General features: G+C 36.6%; 2 protein-coding genes across 3 annotated transcripts in view; both read left to right on the top strand.

Moving 5' to 3' along the window:
• Positions 1-3,526, top strand: part of LOC105193878 (autophagy-related protein 16-1) — a 443,766-nt gene extending 440,240 nt beyond the window's left edge. For both annotated transcript variants that reach the window (XM_011158537.3, XM_011158538.3), the window contains one exon: positions 747-3,526. In XM_011158537.3, the coding sequence (XP_011156839.1) occupies positions 747-843 (97 nt within the window). In that variant the 3' untranslated portion in view covers positions 844-3,526. The remainder of the gene's footprint in view (positions 1-746) is intronic.
• Positions 3,527-9,893: 6,367 nt separating this feature from the next.
• LOC105193880 overlaps positions 9,894-14,721 on the top strand; it is a 70,478-nt gene continuing 65,650 nt past the window's right edge. Inside the window, exon 1 of the mRNA XM_011158540.3 lies at positions 9,894-10,397. Coding sequence (XP_011156842.1) covers positions 10,316-10,397 — 82 coding nt within the window. The 5' untranslated portion in view covers positions 9,894-10,315. The remainder of the gene's footprint in view (positions 10,398-14,721) is intronic.

Genomic DNA, 14,721 nt, shown 5'->3' with positions numbered 1-14,721 from the left:
TAGCAACAACAGCAATTTTTCGGAAAAAATCGAAATTTTTCTAATTTTTTTCTAACGATTTGAAAAAGATTTTGTTAAAACTATTTATATATATAACAACTAAATAGTGTCACAATTGTGATATATTTATAGCAATTGACGAATTAAGAATTATACTAATAATGAAATAAATTTAGTTGCATAAATCGAAATTATTTTATTTTTCGAGCAGTATCAAAAAGAATTTATTTTGTTTGAATAAAAAAATCGTTTTTGCTAGGAGATGAGTTTTTACGTTCAATATTGATAAGAAAATTCCTTTGAATTTCTCATCTATTTGATATCGTTCATATCTAACAGATTTTTAATTTTTACTTTTTTAAACAAAATTGTTGAAGTAATACTATTTTATTCTATATATAACATTGAAATAGGTTTTAATTTTATAATAATTTTTCCATTGATCTATACGATTCAAAGCAAACTTAAATATTCAAATATTAAAATATTCAAGAGATTATTTGTGCTGTTTGGTTTATTATTACATGTACAAATAATAATTCCACACTATATATATATTTGATCAAATTTTTAGTTTGTCGATTCTTAAAAAGTTAATATTCTATTATTGTAATTTTTCCATTGAAATTTCAATATAAAGACTAACTAGAAAAAATTACTGTTTCCTGTGTTAAAAAGTGAAAAAAGCGTTAAAGTAAAATTTTTTTAATAATAACTAATGTATTTTTGATCTTTTATATGTACAGGGCAGCAGTAACGGCCGTGTCTTGGCATCCGCACGGCACGTATTTAGCGTCTGTCGATCGTGCCAAGACGGTGATAATTTGGGGCGACCAGGTTTGACAGGAGGAGTGATCCCGGGACAGACGATTGCTGTTTCACGCATGAGGATCTTGTGCCGTTCACGTTTAGCCATTTTTCTCACAGCCGTGAAAATGAAACGAGTATACGTTCGTAATTTCCGTCAGCAATCTCGCGAGAAATCACAATGGCCCTGCGGGATAATAATCAAAATCATCGGTCGGTTCGGCCGCGTGGGCTGTAAAGCCTTGTAAGGACGCCGTTTCGAAGTTGTAAAGCGCAAACACCGCACTGAACAAATCCACAGCAGTGGTAGGGACTATTGTACATAAAATTGCACTTATTGTTGCTCCCAGGTTGTAAAGATTCCCCATTTAGAATAGTAACCTGTGCGCCAAGCCCGTGCCGCGTCGTCTATCCCCAGGAAATTTAAGAAATTATCGTATAGTAACCGGTGTTTTTTCGAAACTCACTAGATATAAGTTTTTGCTTTTTTGCTAACTATAAAGGACACCGTTGCGTGTCAATTGTCTGTAAGGAAAAATTCTGTTCTTTTAGGATCGGAGATCTATTATATATGACATGGTGCTGAGGTAAAATGTTTGCGGAATTAATCCTTGATAATGCAATTTGATAGTGCAAAATATACCCAAATTATTATTTCTTTTTTTTCATCCCAGAAAAAAGTCAATTATTATATATTATATATTTTCTCTAGAAGACCCGAATGTTGTTATAACATTCGAATACGATAAATAATATTTTTCGGAATGTAGATAAAGAGATAAAGAGCTAGTGCTAAGTATGAATGAAAACGCGCTAGATTTGGATGAGATTATTTTCCCAGAATTGACTGTGCATTATTATTAGAAATAATGAATCACTGTAAAGAGAAGATTATTATTATTAGTTTATTTTCGTAATACATTAAATATTCTTTGAATATCGATAATTATTTTGGATATCAGATAATCCAAAAATTCTTTTCATGATGCAAAATTAATTCTGATGGAGCAATCTCACTTTAACTTGTGGCATTCTTGGCATTTGATTCATCTTCAAACCCTTTGGTATCACTAAACTGGCATACGTCTTAACATAAGTCTGATAGAACGAAAATCGGAACATAGGGATTAAGCAAACAAGCACAATAATGGTATGATATTGATATTAATTGCATTATGCATGATTTATATAATTGACATCAATCGTTTATATAAGACATTACACATCAATCGAAACCGATAATTATTTTTATTAATAAATGAAACGATTATTAAAATTACTTGCGTATAATTTTTTGCATTGCAAAGTAACCTATTGGATGTTAAGCTATAGACAAAGTTATAAGTATTTGATCGAAGAGACTCCATAGAGTAATATAATCTAGATTTCTAAAGTATCGGATTTTTTAAATTATAATAGTTTCCTAAGTGATTTTGAATGAATTGAGATTGTCATATACTAATTTTTGTTATATACACTACTTAATAGTAATGACTTTATTAACACATTCATTCAATTTTATATTAATTATTAGATTTCTATCACCCGTTTTTTTTATTGTTTTTATTTTTTTACGGAGCTCTTCGATCACGCCCTTTGATATTCATTACAAAGTACTTGCGTAAGATTAATATCTGGAAAGAAACGGTTTAAATTTAAAATTTATGCACAATATTCTGTGAATCATATTATAAATAATTAAGCAATCCTTCAATGTGCGTTTATATACTATATTATTAAAACATAACAATACTTTTTTATTTGCTATTTGTTATTAAAACGATTAACTTTCAACTATCGCGTGAAAAATTGGTCATTGGTTTGCATGATAAGAAAGTTTTATATCTTAATACTGAGTGTTTTTATTTTTTAAATAAAGACAGAAATTATTTTTATTATCTAATTTTCTTTCAATGAAATTGATACATTATCGAAATTTGTTTAGTAAGAAAAATTATCATATAACAAAATTGTTGCATAGTAATGTACCATACGTTGCAGCTATAAATATTTATCTATAAATAATTCATATTACTCATGACAAAGTTTTTACACACTTTTGCACACTTGAGACTTTTCACTATTAAATCTCTGAGTTAAATAAGCTATATTTGGATATAATTTATTTAACGCTAGGATTATGCATTTCTATTTTTATGTATGTCAATTATGATCGGGAGGTATTTCAAATTTAAAGCTGAATATTTTTATATATACAACTCTTATAAAGAAACATATATTTTTCAACAAATATTTGCTTTGATGAGAATTTTAGGCATCGTAGAATATAATTATAAAATCAAAATTCAAGTATGTTTACTATATATAATTGTTTAAACTAGAGGAATTTTCCAAAAAAATGTTAATAATTTTTACAAAAAAAATTTCAAATTTTAAAGTACATGTGTATAATCTTTCAATTAAAATATTTTTTTCATAATCATTTCATTGGATTTCATCTGCTAATGCAAACTAATGATCACGTTTCTTCGTCATTGCAATAATAATCGGCTCACGTCTCGAGCGAACAACTGATTGCGTCCAAAGTATTGTATAATGATTTTAATACTGTATATCTCATTTTCCACTATTAAACCCACATATTGTATTCTGTATTTTTCTTTATATAGTACTATAGTAACAATTTAGTCGAAATGCTATATATATTGTTCACACGTGTAAATATATATTAAACGTCCCCTCTTGTATTTTGTAAAAATATGATTTATTCTTTATACCAGTTATTCCAGCAAATCCTGATTAATCCTTTCTATCCTATAATATTTATTTTATACATTTCAGCAACTTATTTAACTTCTTGGCAATAACAAATATATTATTTATGGTAAGTGACAAAAACAGTAATTTTAATATTGGTTATATTCGACCTTTCGCAACTATGTATGCCTTTTGTAATATACATGGGTTTGTTACATTTAACTCCATTTCCCTACTTTAAAATATTTTTAAAAATCTGAAAAAGTTTATGAAATGTCTGTCAACATTGTTGAAGATTTTATAGTTATTTTGATAAACATTATTTATTTTATTTTTTAATTTTCAAACGACCAACTTTATCCGTCGTCTATTACTCCATTTTTGGACGATAACTAAATAGAGAAGCGACGATTTGTCAAAATCTTTTAAAAAGTAGTTGTTTTGACAAAAAACAACACACATTTTTCATTAATAATTATCAAAATTGTCAATTACAGAAAAAAGCCACATATGGACTCGTCCGTGCGAGAATTTACACGCTCGACATTCAGCAATATTGATCTTTTGTGATAGCTCCGGGGCTTCAAGTCCATTTTGCCACCTACGTTTTTTTAGGGATGGTAGTCAGACCAGGATTGCCGAGTTTTTACTATTATAAGCAGACGTTGCTTTGTGTCGATTACCGTAGACCCACGTATACAGTTGGCGGGTTAAGTTATCACAACGAATGTTGTATGTATAATAATAATAATTGAAAAAAAAAAAAAAAAGTCACAGAAAATATCGCCGAAATTATTATCGCTTGACTTAAAGTACGTCAAATTTTAATAGTCGCAAATTGATCGATAGTTCTAAATCGATCATATCGTTTCGATTTATATTTTTTACATTTATTTTTTTTTTACTCCAGGCAAGTGGCTCGTTCACCACACCCTAATCCTGATTTTCGCTTCTATCGTCTCTTCGATAGGCGCACGTGTGTAATAGCGTGCACGTATACATTCACGTATACATATACGCGTATGTATATCACGATCCCCTCACAGAAGCTCGCCACGGCATTGCACAGCAGCCGTGTATCTGACAGTACCTAACGTGCTTTCGAAAGCGCTCATTAGTCACTGAAATGCGGTCACGAAGTGACAACTCGCACGTGGAATATTATACGCTCCAAGAACTTGCATCGGTACTCATATCGCGGCTCGCATGCTCATGCTCACGCCGACACGTCTATCTCTTTCCTCGCCCTCCTCCCCACCTCTCTTTCTCTCTCTCCTCTCTCTCCCCCTCTTTCATTCTCATTCTCTCTCTCTGTCCTCCACCTCTGTTTGTAACTTTCGTATTATACACCCTTTGTCCACGATTCGACAGTTTCGACAGTTTTGCAATGGAACGTGAGAACGGCGGCAGCCCGGTCGACCGTCCGAGAGAAGCCGCTCGCAAACGACGTTAAAGTTCGATCGGCCGGCCGCATCTGGGACCGTCGAAAATTTTTATCCCGCTCCCCGCCCGTGGTGTACGCTGCGCGTTCACCGTTTTACGTTCTGCGAAACGCGTACATGGTCTCAATACGTTTTTATTACCGGCGGCTCCCTGGCAAAACCGCTGGCGAGTCCGCGTTACGCGACATTGATGGAACGGTCTCGTCCATTTTTGCGAATTAGAAAGTTTGGCAGTCCCGGATACGGGAACAGTGTCGTTTATTTACTCGGAGAGAGGATCATTTCCGAGTAATTAATGCATCGAACTACACGTGAAAGTTAGTAAATCGATCAATGCGCCATTTTGGAAAAATCCCTTTTATCAACGACAGCTTTTCCGAAGGGCCGAACCGAAGACGAATTTTCGTCCGTTGTATGGAAAATAGAGAAGTTAGGGATTATCACTTCCATAGTTCCCGGAAATAATCATCCGCGCGCAAAATGTTACTTTCTAAAATCAACACCTTTGTAATGTAATGCATTTATTTAAGTATCGTGTTTCGCTTCCTCGTTTCTCTGATACCCAGAAGAGAAGTACCGTTTCTACGATTACAATCCGCACGTTCGCCTCACTCTTAGGCCTAACCGACGTCAAACGTCCCTGTTAACGGTCGTTTATTCCGAAGATAATGAGGAAGATGTTCGCAGGCCCCGAGGAGAGGAAATTGTGTACGAGAGTCGAGAGAGAGTGACAAATTAACTCGCGCCTTGACTTCCGTGAGATTCAAATCCTTCCTCTGCATCTCGGATAGATCCCCGCATATCACCGGAGGTGGAAAACCTTACGGAAATGCCGGTCGTCATGCAGGTACCAAGTTTAAGCGGAATGTTTAACCTCCGATGTGAGAAACGTCTTTCTCATGCTAAAAACATTTCTGTATATATATATTTTACCAAACCGCGTATACTTAACGCTTTAATTTGCCACGATCTATCGAATCAGAGATGCTCGTGGTTAAAAACGTGGATACCCCGATAGGCGGTCGGGGTAGCCACGTTTTTAACCACGAGCATCTCTGATTCGATAGATCGTGGCAAATTAAAGCGTTAAGTATACGCGGTTTGGTAAAATATATATATACAGAAATGTTTTTAGCATGAGAAAGACGTTTCTCACATCGGAGAATAGACATTGTGCAAATATATTGTACAATAATAGCATCACGAATTGATGAAAATTTTGGATAATTACGCTAAGATGATACGTTCTTACGCAGCAGTTTTGTCTTTATATATACAAAGTTTTTAAATAATTTAAATTTGTTAAAAATCAGATAAATCTAAATTTGAGATTTAAATATTTTACAATTATTTAAAAAACCGTTTGATTCTTTATTTAAAATGTTACCGTGCTGAATGTGCAACATTTCATACTGCAATATTTCTACGTTATAATTTAGGAATAATTGTTCATTTTTGTAAGCATGTATTTGGGTTAATTATATTTCTAAATGTTTTACACATAACGCAGCTACAAATATTTTTCTTAATTTTTAAATAACCTTTTTTCAAATTTAATGTGTTTTGTAAATACGTTATTAAGATGATTCATCATATCAGATTCAACATTACGAAATACTATTTTGAAGTTAATTGAGCCAACGATTATCAATATTTTACAAAAAGTCAATACTTTTACATCCATTTTTGTAAATATACTTACATAATTTAATTAAGTTGATTATAATTTTTTACTCAACATTTCGTCATATAGTTTAATAAATGTTATCCTATTGGGGTATACATTGCCTGTACGAAAGCTACATGTCGTAGCACGATACGTTCAAGTCACGTAAAAGAACTTTAACTTCGAAAGATATAAAAAAACCAATATCATATAATAATTTTTTTATTTATATGTGATGGAAAGTTGTAAAAAAAGATTATTTACGTGAAACAGAATTTTACTTTCGTTATGAGAAACTGTCGATACGGTATAACGTGCAATTAAAAAAAAATCGCAGAGGAGTGTCCAATTAGAATGCTAATGTGTCGGGGAAGTGGCGGAAATGAAGCGGAACGAGGCTTCACCGATAATTTTCGAGGCATGCGTCAATCATTGTACCGTACTTTCTATGAAGATTGGTTATTTACCTGGGGTCTACTCATTCATCCTTAATTAACGTAACTGTGCGTGATATCCAGATGTTTCTGAACTAAGAATCATGATCGGCAGATTTCTTCTTAGACTATTCGAGGTAATTTATATCGACCCGCTCAAGCTTAAAGGGGAAGAAGAAAACGGAGGAGGAAAAGTGCCGTTGATGTTAAAATCCCTCATTATCCAGGAAAATCATGATCATTATCGTATTCTATCTTTCTACTTGTCACATTATAAGGCTCAACTTATTCAATACCTGAATAAAAAAAAGTTTAAAGACATATAGAAAATTTTGAATAATGACTTGAATAGAATTACTCGATCTCGTAGTTTATTTTATCAAGACGCAGAGTATGAAATTGAAAATATACTCTATGCAAATTAAATAACAATAAATATAAATTGAAAGAATGTTTTTATTTAATCTGCAAAAGACTGAAGATCTTAGGTTAAAGTTGTTTCTCTCTCTCTCTCTCTCTCTCTTTTATTTTCCTCTACTTCAATTTAAATTGTAATTACCTATTGCAATTATTAAATATTCTATTAATTCTTAATAAAGCGGTAAAAATTTCACGAATGCATTTAAAATGTGTTCACACCTGTAAAATGTATAAGACATGACACGTGTGTGTATCGATTGACATACTTTCTTCTATCTTATCAATATCAGGAACATCGGTGAAAATAGAACGTAATGTATAATATCAGTATCGTATTGTCAATAGATGCAAGTCATCACGTATCTAGCATAGATTATTAAAATTATGCGAATACACGTGTACTTCCTTCAAACTTCCCGTATACTTTCCTCGCACGCGCGATCGAGTGAATATATTTCGAATCCGTTGAAGGTTCAATAAGAGGACACGTGCGCGCGCGCGCGCGAAAAATATGAAAAAATTTGGTCCGAACAATACACGTGTCAGTTATATGAAACTGAAAACGTAACTTTGACTGGCAGCCGATCGCATCGTCGACAATATGTTAATGATCGTAACAGTATTCGATATCCGGTAGGTATGTCGATGACTGGCGATCGACTCTCCGCACTCGTCATTTACGCGGAGATGTACCTGTCGAGTGAAACCATCGGAACAACGCGGATCGGCCGGCTCGGCATTTTTCATGGGCACATTTTTAATTACGGACGCTGCGCTTTTTGCGCAACATATGTACGCCCGGTCGGAGTGTGTGCCACGAATCTTGTTTCTGCCCGGATTTCCTTTTACCACGTGCCTTTCTTGCGCATGCTACCTGCGATTATTCACGGCTCGTCATTCATGCCTGATCAATAAGCTACAGTTAATTGCCCACGCTGCGGTAGAACGAATTATACGTCAGAGTTCAGCGTCCCAACTGGGATACGTTCGTCTGGTTTTAATTAGCGCAACGTTATATATCCAATGAATCGGATCTATTCCAAACCAGATTAAGCGGTCGTCGGGCTTTCTTGCGAATCGAGAGCTAATTTGAAATGGAAACGAAGTGCCCGGGGCTATTCCCCGCGCTTTTTTTTTCTGCTATCCTTAAACGTCGTATAAGTAAACGCATTATGCGGCATTCGAGATCCGAGAATGAGTCCGCTAAACGCGAATGATAAAGCGTGTAAACGAGAGCATGCAATTCCGATTCGATCTTATCAACGATACTTGCAGCTTCACTTTCCACTTCATTTATTCACACTTGGAAATGGATTTGATAACGAAAGTTACATTCAATCTCGATATACATTTTGCACGACTCGACGTCCATAATGACCTCTTGCGCGAGGCTATGGATATAAGGGCGAATAATCGATCAAAATCACCGGGAGGAATATTGGGCCACATGCGGATATCGGCCAACAGTTACGGTAATTAGCGCATCGCTCACAGTTCAATTAACCGCGCTAGTTTCTTTTTAAACGCGCGCTATACGCGCCCGCTTCTACATGTTTGCAGAAACCTGCAGAATGTCATCAATATCCATCAAGCGAAATCCTAACTGCCGCCACGACGAGCGCAGTTCTCCAAATCACCTCGCGTTCAACTTCTTAACGTCACGTCGGAGTCATTACATCAAACTTCCCCTCCCCAGCGCATACCGATAAATCCTATCCGATAATCTCGGTCGGCTGTCTTCTTCGCGTCACACGCACCGAATTGTGCGCGAAACGAAAGAGAATGGCTCGCTACGAGAGAGTTTCCTGCTCGGGAGGGATCCGTTGATTCCGCGGGTGACGGAAGAAGGCGGAGCGGAGGCGCGCGACTGTACGACGATCTTTACCTCGCGAGAATGAAAATTCGCCTTATACGTGTGTACATAAGACGCCTACTCTCGGAGCCTCCTTCTTTCGCTTCCGACGCCGCGACGCGCGCCGCCGCCGCCGCTCTCTCCGCCATCCCGGCTCGGGATATCGATATTGAAACGTAAAAAAGATTCAATCAGTCGCGAAGTTTCAGCGCCAATCAATCACCCCTTCCCGCAGCTCCTCGTCCGTTCAGCTTTAGGACGCGAAAGCTCCCTCGCGCGCGCAGCCCGCACTGGCGCGCCTGATCGCGACGACGACGCTAAAATGGCTGTGAGGGGAGAGAGACGGTGAGGAGGGGGCGAGAGGGTGAAACGAAGATAGAGAGTCGGTGGCCAGGGTGCGACAGGGAGGCATCGATGGGCCACGGAAGGCTTGGGGGTGAGAGAGGACCGCGGACGAGAGAGGAAGAATGCCGTGGGACCGAATGCGAGAGCGAGTCGGAGAATGGAGCTTTCGGGTGCACGACGGAGTCGACGCACTGGAAGCTCGCCGTGCTTGCGGCGGGAGCTTCAGTAGCCGCTCGTACGTCGGTCGGAAAACCTTCCACGTCGTTACGTCGTCCTTGTACGCGCCATCGTCGACGAGATCGTAAGGGGGCCCGCGACCCACGCACCCCCTCGATCCTACATTCGGTGTTCATATTTTTTCTTTTTTTTCCGTTTTCGAACAGTCCGCGTTCTGAACGGTCTTAAAGTTTAAACGCGAGCGTTTATAAATAAAAAAAAAGGAACGATATATCGAGGAATATATACACACATATATATAGTGCAGTGTCTGAACCAATGGATCGTCTCTCGCCCACGGATCTTATTGGAGCTCGAAAGTGTTAATATGAAGGCGGATCTGTGACGGGTGAATGAGAACACGCGCGTGCGTGTATATGAGTGCGTAAACGCGACGAAAGCATATCGAAGCATCATGCGAAGTGCCGCGAGATACCGAGACGCGCGTTCCACCCGTTCCGCGTCGCTTCTTTGCGTCCTCCTCATCGCCGTCACCGGTAAGAAACAGAGCCGCGTAACAGTGCGATACGGTGGATTTAACCGTTGGCTTACTTCTAAACTGCAACTATTTTAATTCCAACTCATAAGCTCGCAGTCGTGTTCCACGAACACGTCCCGGAAATAATAGAGAAAAATGCTGTTCGATCTATCGAAAGAACCTCTCGTAACTTGGAGATAAAATCTCCATGTGATTGCGCATTCAGTTGATTATAAATAGAAACGTATATATCGTTACTGCAAAAACAATGCGCAACAATGTGAACGATATGGATAGGAATTTACCGATAAGTGGATCTGTAATTTCAAGCCTGGAAAAATACAATTAAAATGCAATTTTGCGTACGAAAAAAGTGGAAAGTAGGATTTTACGTGGGAATCAATGGTCCCACGCTGCTCCGCGACCAAACGTTAACAGAAAGCCTGATTTACCGTGAAGCACGCACGTTTTCTCAGCAATTGCTTTACTTTCTCTTCGCGAACGGAGAAAAGGCAAACGCACGTAATCGCGAAAAGTTTTGCTGTATCCCGTAAATACGCGGTTCGACGGAAGCGTCTGCGGGAGGGAACGGCTCCGTTCGCATTTCGCGGCCGAAATCGAAGGGCGGGTCAAGAAAGTTGATTCAGGACAAGTTTTAAACAAAGCAAGCGCAGACTCGAACCGTTCTCCAAACACACCCGGATCATTGGGGTTGCAAGGGTTGAAGTTCGGGAAAATGGTTATAGAGTCTGAGCCTTAAGGAGATACTCTATAAAGCCCACGTCTCAGGGATTGGGATTGGGAAGGAAAATGGATACAGAGAGGAGAACTTCTTCCGTGTCGTTCGATTTCGTGATTGTAGCCGAGATGTACGCTCGAAGTGCCGAGGGTGATCCCCGTTCGATGACCGCGTCTGCCGTCGATCCTTTCAAGGCAGCAACGCGATGCGCGAGATGAGAAAAACTACCGAAGCGAACGTCTTCCACGACGAAAGATCGGTATGTCGGATCCGGTGATTCACCGCGATTTCCGTCCTTTTATCCGGGGCAAAACGATCGGCGAATAGGATTAGAACGCCTTTTGTATCGACTTAACGAAGCGAAATCGCGAATATTCGAAAAGGAAGGCAAACCGTGTCACGTACCAACGCGCCTCGTGCGTATATCTTTGGCAAGCCCGTGAAATACAGAGAGAGAGAAAGAGATTTCAATCGTATTATAGACTGGATGGGTGGGGACCGGGGCTAACAAAGTAGATACGATCAACAAAGAACCTAAATGCCCCGTATCGATGCGAATTATTAACCATTCGAGGAGTTTCCTAAAACTTGAGCAGAAAGCAAAGCGCGATTTAATGGGGCTATAACGTCGTTAAATACGCGCGCGCTGGAATGAGCAATTTAATTACTTTTTAAAGTGTTAACGAAAGAAAAGACGTCGTCGAAAAAGTGTTTTGAATAAAACTTGACGGGAAAACATCGCAGAAAAAAAGATTATAGCAATCTATTGTATCATAATTAATTTTTAGAGATTCTTACGCTTTGTACTTAATGAATTGTGATTCTTTTTATTATATAGCTCGTAAAAGCTTTTCTTCCTTATATTGTAATGGCTTATTCAATACTGTCTCCTACTTATCTCATTGCCGTCGCAACGTTCAATATCACCACCGCTTTAATAATGGCAAGTGATCATAACATTTTAACCACAATCGAAAGTGACAATTCTGATGAAATTGAATTATAAAGCGAGATGAGGCGAATTGCAAAGGGCAGACAATTAATCGTACATGAAGTACATAACGGTACGAATTTAAGTTGCAGTCAAAAGGAACCGCATAAAACTTACTTTTATTCTAACTTCGTAATGTAGTAAACGTTAATCAAACTACACCCGGCGCTGGAGTCATTCCGTTGAAGTGTGACAGTCGTCGGAACTATTAAGCTACGCGGAAGAAATGATTTTCTGCAAACTTACTGAATTTCTTGTGTGCGATCTTTACGAACCGCCGCGAGTTATTCCGCAGTATAAAATCGTCCACTTTTAATTTATTCGCAAAGACATTTGTGCCCGCGTCTGTGTGTGGCTCCATGTAAATCGTACGAAATCACGTGAGAAAAACGGTTTCCTACTGAACTGTGGGAATATAAGAAAACTTAACTGTTTGCCAGAGGTGAAGGCTTTTAGCCTGGTAGTTTGAGGAAGATTAACGAAGGACCAAGCGCTACTAGATTTAAATCATTACTGAGTCGTTTATTCATCCACGCCATTTGCCTTGAAAACGCGCTGGAAAATTAACTTTTCGTTCACGTGAAAAGAATCTGATATTGATTTAGAGTTGCCGACGGTTTTGATAGCTTCAGAAGAAAAATTAATAACACTTGCGCTCAGAACGTGAAGTGCTATGCAAATAATATATATGTCGCGACGTATATATCGACTGCGCATGAACGGATAAGAAACATATTTATTCAATTAATTATCTTGTATGGAGCATTGCTTAATATTTATTCAGTCTATTCTCACAATGTCCGACTGTTCCCGTGAAACATTTTCGCAAACCATTTTTATAACGATCATTGTTAATTGTACGAACATTTGCTATACGTATTTCAATTGGCAAAAGGAAGAAAATATGTGAATGCTTAGCATAGTCTAAAAAATATTTTGGTAACGACAGTTACAAAGTGCGAGTAGAATCAGTAGTGCTGAAAAAAAAGTGATAATTGTAGTTGCTGCGATTCATGTAATACAGTTTATTGCCAATTAATTAACACACAACAATGCTAAATATTTTCAACATCAATATCTTTCACAATTGTTTATAATTATGATGGCACGCCATAATTATAAACAATTCGAAAATCAATTTGACTCTTTATTTTCTTGCAGTGTAGAATATGTTATATCTCAAATGTTAAATTATTCGATTGTCAAGGAAGACAAATTTACAATCTGTCGCTTGAATACGTATTAATCCCAAATTGGTTCAGGAAAAGTAATTTAAAAAGATATTTTTATCATGAAGATTTTACGATAATTTTATTATCACATAAAGAAACAGTGTCGATGCGTTTGTAATTACGATGGACCGCGCTGTGCTTGGAATGCAGTCTGATTGCTTACGATATACATGAATTATTAACTAATTTAATACGCAAGAATTCCTATTGCAATTATCTATGGATCAGAGGTAAAATTTATAGTGATCCTTCTATAGTGAGGACATTATACGAAATTTATACATGAGATTTTTATAGCGTCGGCTAGACTACTAAATATAATACACAGCAATATAATATCGTTTCCACGTGATAGTTATTATCGTTTAGTGACCGTAAAATTTCTTATGTAATTGCTTAATACCAATCTGACAGATTGATCAGATTGGCAGTGCAACAGTAACTGTTTATAAGTGGTGTAAATCTAGGGTTGCGTTTATTACCAATAGAAAGTTTTATAATAATATACACTTTATTCCACCATTAAAAAGTCGCATAATATACGGATCTTTAACACGTAAAAAAGCGGTTAAATTATTCTGATTTATTCAAACAATATTATTTTTTTCATATACTCAATTAAACAAAATTTGCTGCATATTAAAATAATTATCGATTAAAAATATGAAATTAATTATTTCAAAGCGTTTTAATGCGCTGTCTTCAAAACGTTTTATTTGTCGGCATTAACAAAGGCGATTACTTTAGATAGAATTTTTACGAAATACAGTATGTGCAAATATTTGGATATATATGTTCTAATACACATGTTTTTCGTTTTCTGCAAAATACATTATTTAATTTATAAATTTTTAGTTGTTTATCACTTTACACATAAAACCAATATCACATACAGCTATGTTATAAGTTATTTATGGTATGGTGATATGGAGGTTATACGATATTATGACAAATATTCAAAATAATTTTGTGTTATGGTTCTAATAAACTTTGTAATTTGCGATTTATTGATTTATCCAGCATGCCTTGAATAAATTGAATTTTTCTTCATGAAGAATGCAATAACGTACCACAACTTTTTCCGATTTTATGTACACGCTTTTGAAATATATTTTATACAGAGGAAGCAAGGAAATAGAATTTTTTTTTTTTTAAATAATTTAATAAATATTAACGCAGCACAGTTCTTATCTACATTAGTTTGTTAGCCATAAAGTTCTATCAATCATCTTATAGGTAGAAATTTATCAGGTATATAGAACGAACATAATTTACAAATTTACTGAAGAAGTAAAAAAAAGAATGCGTTTGTAAAATGGCAGAAGGGTCGTCGTGGAATATTAAAAAAAACTAATGTCACAAAAGGCACTTTTTATTATAA

This window comes from Solenopsis invicta, chromosome 6 (assembly GCF_016802725.1).
Source record: "Solenopsis invicta isolate M01_SB chromosome 6, UNIL_Sinv_3.0, whole genome shotgun sequence".
Taxonomy (NCBI): Eukaryota; Metazoa; Arthropoda; class Insecta; order Hymenoptera; family Formicidae; genus Solenopsis; species Solenopsis invicta.
Note: the sequence above shows the minus strand (reverse complement) of the source record. Positions and strands in the feature narration are given on the sequence as shown.